Below are 6,000 nucleotides of genomic sequence, written 5' to 3' on the forward strand. Positions count from 1 at the left end.
AATATGTGAACTTGTTAAGCTTGGTCTAGAATCTAGATAGTCTGAGAATGATCTCAAAAATAGAAGACCTAAGATCCACACAAACTTGGCCAAACATAGTTTCCAACGTTATTTTTCTTTGAAAAAAATATCCATTCCATAGATACCTCTTTCCTTTCTTAAGGACCTAACAGTTACAAGGCAGGCTGGCATGCTGAATGCAACAACATTACAAAGTAGACTTCAGATGAAGAAGTCCTGAATGCACCAACATAGCATAATCCAACATGCAGTAACATATGCCAGAACTATGCCACGAGATGATGATTGGATTTAACTAATAATTAATAAAGGAGTCAAAATGGAGACTTGGGGGTTGCATCACTTTGAATTCCTTTTTCTCCAGATCTACAAAATCCATCATATCTATCACTCACTTTGTAAGAGGCACCTATTAGAACAATAGAACCACACTATGATGCCTGCAAAACATCAGACACCAGGCCTTTTTAGAGATAGGTGAATCTAAAGGGAAAATCATCCCACTCAGATGATGCTTAGTGTTGTAATAATATCTGATTTTTGGTCCTAATGAACGTCTGGTACTTTGTCCCTCAAACACACAGTTCTAGCTGAATTCTTACATAAATATTTTTTGTTATAATGGAAATCACAGAAGAAATATATAGGCAATGCTTTCTGAACTGACAGGGACATTATACAGGAACCTAGCATGGATAATTGCAAATTAGTGTTACTTCTTTTCATAAAATAAAAGGAAAGTAAATAATATCATGGTGGGTGTATCTGTATATATAGCAGTATTTTAAAAACACTGTAATATTTAAACTGTTAATAAATTAATCTAACAATATCCATTTTCACCTATTTAAATACTGTTTATGTGGGCATTTTCCTTCCAACCCTCTCAACCATGACCCTTCTGCTACCAGGCTACCACCAAGTTCACGAGAGATCTGAATAATATTGCAGTAAACTCATCCAGGTTGTGGCTGTGGTGATAACCATCGTCTCAGGTATTGTTAGTTTGTTACAGTTTCTTACTAGATCTAGAGGCAGTTCATTTCCACTTTGTGGTAGTTTGGCGGCTGGAAGACTCCTCAAAGTTAGTATTTACTATTTACTTTTTATTGGTGCCCCATAGTGGGACATTAACTGCTGATATGGTGCAGATGATGGGGGATCTACAGTCAGACAGTTTTTTTATTTGAGTTTGGAGAGACCTTTCAATGTGTTTCGCGGGTATCTTTCTACCATTCATAAAATTTGTGTTCCAGACTTTCTTTGGCCTTCATCATCCTTCCCCAGGCTTTCTAACCTCAATAGAAGATCTCAGACCCCCTTTAGATACTGGATATTTTTGTCATGGAGGGGGCCCCGGCTTGACCTGAGATATGAGATCTTATCAGATGATGTGGTTTTCTAATGAAGCAATTCATGTGCATAACCTATGATGCCACCATGACCGGTTGTCTAGTGTTGGTATACTCGCATCCACTCCGATATGTATTTCCTCAGGTTAGGTGATAACATGTTTTCTACTCATTCATTACTTGTTTCTACCACTCATGTTCATAATTAAAAGCCAGCTGAACTCTCATTCAATCACTTTGGACTTTTATCCAGCGATGAGTTCAAGAAAAAAAAACACTGACAGCAAACATATGACCATGAACCGAAATCACAATTGAGTACCTCAAATTGCTTTGAGACGGCCTTGTAGTATACAACATAAATATGGCAGTATAAGCACATACTACAAGCAAAAATATTTTTTTCAAGATCAACACTTTCACACCACTTCAAAAGCTTTATTTTTATTTTCCAACCGAAGAACACAAGCCAAAAATAACTATTGTTAACCTGGAAAGGCTTTCAAAGAACATTAACCAAAAAAATCCAACTGAAAAAAGAAAGAGGAATAAACTAAAGATTGGGAAATCAAGGATCAGGGATAACCTATGCACAACATAGCAATAACATCTACAAGAAACATCATGTCTATAATCATTAGCATCAACTGGAACTACTTATCCACCTAAGAAAAAATCATGAGAACTATCAATTGGGGGAAACTCATCTTACCGGTCTCATGAAGAGAGAATAAATCACACGAGTAGCAGAACACACCCATGATAAATAACCAGTCAAGATTTTTTAATTACGTGACACCCATCTAGCAAAACAAACATTAATCGGATTGCAATCATCAAATTCAAGACTACCCATAAAAAAAGATCCACCAAACCAGATCACATTAGCAAACACCCAAATTCAATTTATACACAAAGACCACCAAAAGGAGATTAAGAGACCACTATAAATAATTTTCCATATGAAAGCAAACTCATCCGTATGCATCCATAATCTAATACAACAAAAACCAAGATACCCAATTAAAAAAAAAAGTAAAAGTATGCAAATATTGGAGTCAGAAGACCTGCAAAACAGGCCTCTTTCCAAGTCTCTTCATTTCTTTATCCATCTGGCCTGTAAGAATTAACACAAACATCTTCAAATCACATAGAAAGGACCAAACGGGGTGCCCATAGGTGGCGGGGATGTTGCCCTCCACGAAGAAGTGACTGTACCAGGCCATTCCATAACCAGAGAGAGGGGCAAAGAAGACAAGCCACCACCTGAAGAAGATTGCAGACAAAAGGAAGAAGATGGCTGTGAGAGTGCCGAAGAAATGCCAGCGCCTGGTGGAAGGCTTGGAGTGTTGGTTCATGTAGAAGGGCCAGAACTCCTCGAGGCTCCTGAAATGCATCGCTGGGTGCCCCTGATGCAGAAGAACTCAAGGTGGGGTGTTGCCTTTTTTGGGGTTGAAGTCTGTGTGAGGGGAAGGGCAATCATCTCCTTTGTAGATAAACCATCATGAGTTTGGTCACAAAGGAGGAAAAAACCCAGTTCAGGAAAAGGGACCTAGGAACTTACTGCTCTAGAGAGAGAGAGAGAGAGAGAGAAAGAGAGACATTTGTTACGTTTTGTCTGTGGTAAATATATGCGTATTGGAAAATATTAGAATAATTTACAAAAACCACCTAACTTATCAGTTATTTACAGACAGATGTTAAGCATTTAGGTTAATACATTTAACCACCTATGTTATCTAAACCATCATGTGTTTGGTCACAAAGGAGGAAAAACCCAGTTCAGGAAAAGGGACATAGAAACTTACTGCGCTCTCTCTCTCTCTCTATATATATATATATATATATAGAGAGAGAGAGAGAGAGAGAGAGAGACTTAGTTTGGTTTTGTGTGTGTGGTAAGTTATGCATGCATATCATAGAACTGAAAAATGTTAGAATAATTTTAAAAAATCACCAAAAATATCAGGAAAGTAAATGAAGCTGTTACAAATTTAGGTTACTATATTTAACTACCTATGTTATCTAAGTGTATTTCAAATACCCACCTAAAGTTTTTTTTGGTTTTATTAAAAAGAAAATTCGCATGGTGAATGCACTAAAGAGGAGGTGAGCAATCACTCCACAAACATGATAAAATATGAGAAAATCAGTACACTAAAACACAAGTTAGTGGTCACTAGGCATCATAATGCAATTCGAGATACAAAATTTTACACTGTTGTTTAATCCCAATGCTCACATGACTAGCAATTCAGCAAGTTAATTTTGATGTTTAACATCTTCACTTACTTCTTTGTTCGTGTCGCTTCTTTGAGTTCTCCATCACCAACTTGATACAAAACAGTGATGTAGAAACAAAAGGTGCTTGAAGTATAAAATGTAATTTTATGTTATTTTTTATTAAATAACTCATCTAATGTCACCTTATGATCTCTTGTTAAATTAGATGCCACTAATTTTTAGTATAATACCATAATTGACCTAAACTAAAAAAATATAACAAACATGACAAATTTATTGTTTTCCTGGTCATTTTGCTCTTTTGTTTGATTGAAATCATGGCACCTAATTTTTTCAGGTGACAACTTACATGATACTAGATTTTTTTCAGGCGATAACTTACATGACACCTGATTTTTTTCAAACATCAACTTAGATAAGTGGTTTAACTAAAGCATCTATTTTTTCATGCAACAAAAGGGTAAAATCATCAAGAAAAATCAGTTGTCCAAATTTGTCATATTTTGAATCCGGAATTGGCTATATTAGTCAATGGTGCCAAAAGTGAATGCCATCTACTTCTTTGTCAATAAATTAAACAAGCCAACAATGAAGGCATTTCAATTACTTTTTTAACCAAACAAGGAACAATTGACTGATTTTAGGACATGCATGTCTTTAGAATATCTTATGAAAATAGTTGGCTCAAAATATTTGGTGGTGTTTTTATAAATAATTGATACACTAGGTGACCTTTTGTAAATGTTGAAATATGGTGAGGCTGGTAACAAAGCCAGCAGAAAGTCAGTGTCAATTGGATCAGGACAAGTTAGGGGAGTATTTTTTATTGGCTTTCAACTGAATGAAGCAAAAAGAAACAAGCCAAGCCATGTGCAGCTATCCTCTACCTAAGCTGAGCATTGGTTTGGAGCCACAAAAAAAAGATATTAAATCAAATCTCGTGGGTGTCACCCCTGCGTAAGCAGAAGCATGGTGACTCTCCGGGGCTGAGGGGTAAGCTCTCGGAGTTTTACGCTGATAGAACGACTGTAAGTAAGGTATATATATATATATATATATATATATATATATGTGTGTACATGTTTGAGTGTGAAGGGTTCAAACAGTTTGGAAGCAAAATGTGACTTTCTAAACCTTCCAATGTACTTTTGCAAATTGATATTATGTAAGCTTTGTTAAGTGGCTGAAAAAATGTCAGAAATAAAGTTAAAAACATCAAAAGAGGCCCTTTTCATGATTGTGTTGAGTACACAGTACCATACATGTGTCAAACTACAAGAGGATAGAGACAGTCTTAGACTACACAATTTCTTGTGGACTTGAATTAGGGTTTGGTATGGTCAAACCCGACCCATACCAAACCTATAAGGTCAGTGGTTGGTGATATTTAAGAAGGCCCAATTAGAATCTGGGTCGGACCCGAAGGGTCCGATTAATATATGTAGCCAGGTATAATTTGTGAATTTTCATACCAGACCCTGACCCGAGTTTCAATTAAGATCTTCAAATTTTCAATATAAATATGATAAAAACTAATTATTTTATAGGGTATGGTCCAGGTCTGGTTCATGCAATCTTCATAGGATCCGACTATGGTGAGTCCGGTCAGACCCAGTACCATTATCTCAAATCAGGTTTGGGTCTGGTTTCACCTGAATCTGAACCCAACCCAACCCATTGACACTCCTAACTTGAATACTTGAATGTATGGATAATATATGCTTTCTGCTTAGGAACTTGGTATGGTCAAAGAGAATACAATTCTTTTGTTATATTTTTAAATCAATAAAAACTACTTGTATAATTTATCATTAAAAATGAGTTTAAGCCCACAAAGTTTTAAGCAGACAGGACAACGATCATAAGTATGGCAGCGTGGCTATCTCTCTTATCTTGCGTGTGGTTTCTGTGTAAATATAAAAAAAGGTTTTATTAAAATATAATAAATATTATTTAAAAAATAAAATAATAAGTGTCAGTGTCCGAGTCTGCTTCTGTCATGAGAGAAACACAACCAAAAGAGCGTGTCTCTGCGACATAGATAGTAGTTGTTTGATATGATAAATGTGTTATTTAAAAGTTTAACCCGAAAGGTGGGACCCATGCATTTTCTCTAGACAGAAAAAACTTATCTTGGGCTTGGGCTTTACAATTCTTTTGGGGCCTTTTTTGGAATCTTGGCGCTGGGACAGGCATTTATGCATTTGGTCTTGGTGTTCCCGAGGTAAAATTTTGGTCAAACGCTTGCGGTGGTTCCGTTGGCTGAGGGTTTATGCATTTGGGAGGCCATTTCTCCTTTGTGTTTACACTAAAGAACAGAATTGGGCACCTCAAATGCATAAACTCCATAAAGGCCCATCAGCATCAGGTGGTAGATGGCAAA

At 36.4% G+C, this 6,000-nt stretch overlaps 1 protein-coding gene across 1 annotated transcript; it reads right to left on the bottom strand.

Moving 5' to 3' along the window:
- Window positions 1–2,228: 2,228 nt before the first annotated feature.
- LOC149821472 (uncharacterized) lies at window positions 2,229–2,937 on the bottom strand. Its single transcript, XM_089982806.1, has one exon. It carries the CDS (start codon window positions 2,768–2,770, stop codon window positions 2,432–2,434), a length of 339 nt encoding a protein of 112 aa, XP_089838932.1. The 5' UTR covers window positions 2,771–2,937; the 3' UTR covers window positions 2,229–2,431.
- Between the last annotated feature and the right edge of the window lie 3,063 nt (window positions 2,938–6,000).

Source organism: Nuphar pumila, chromosome 12 (assembly GCF_984573655.1).
Source record: "Nuphar pumila chromosome 12, dmNupPumi1.hap1.1, whole genome shotgun sequence".
Taxonomy (NCBI): domain Eukaryota; kingdom Viridiplantae; phylum Streptophyta; class Magnoliopsida; order Nymphaeales; family Nymphaeaceae; genus Nuphar; species Nuphar pumila.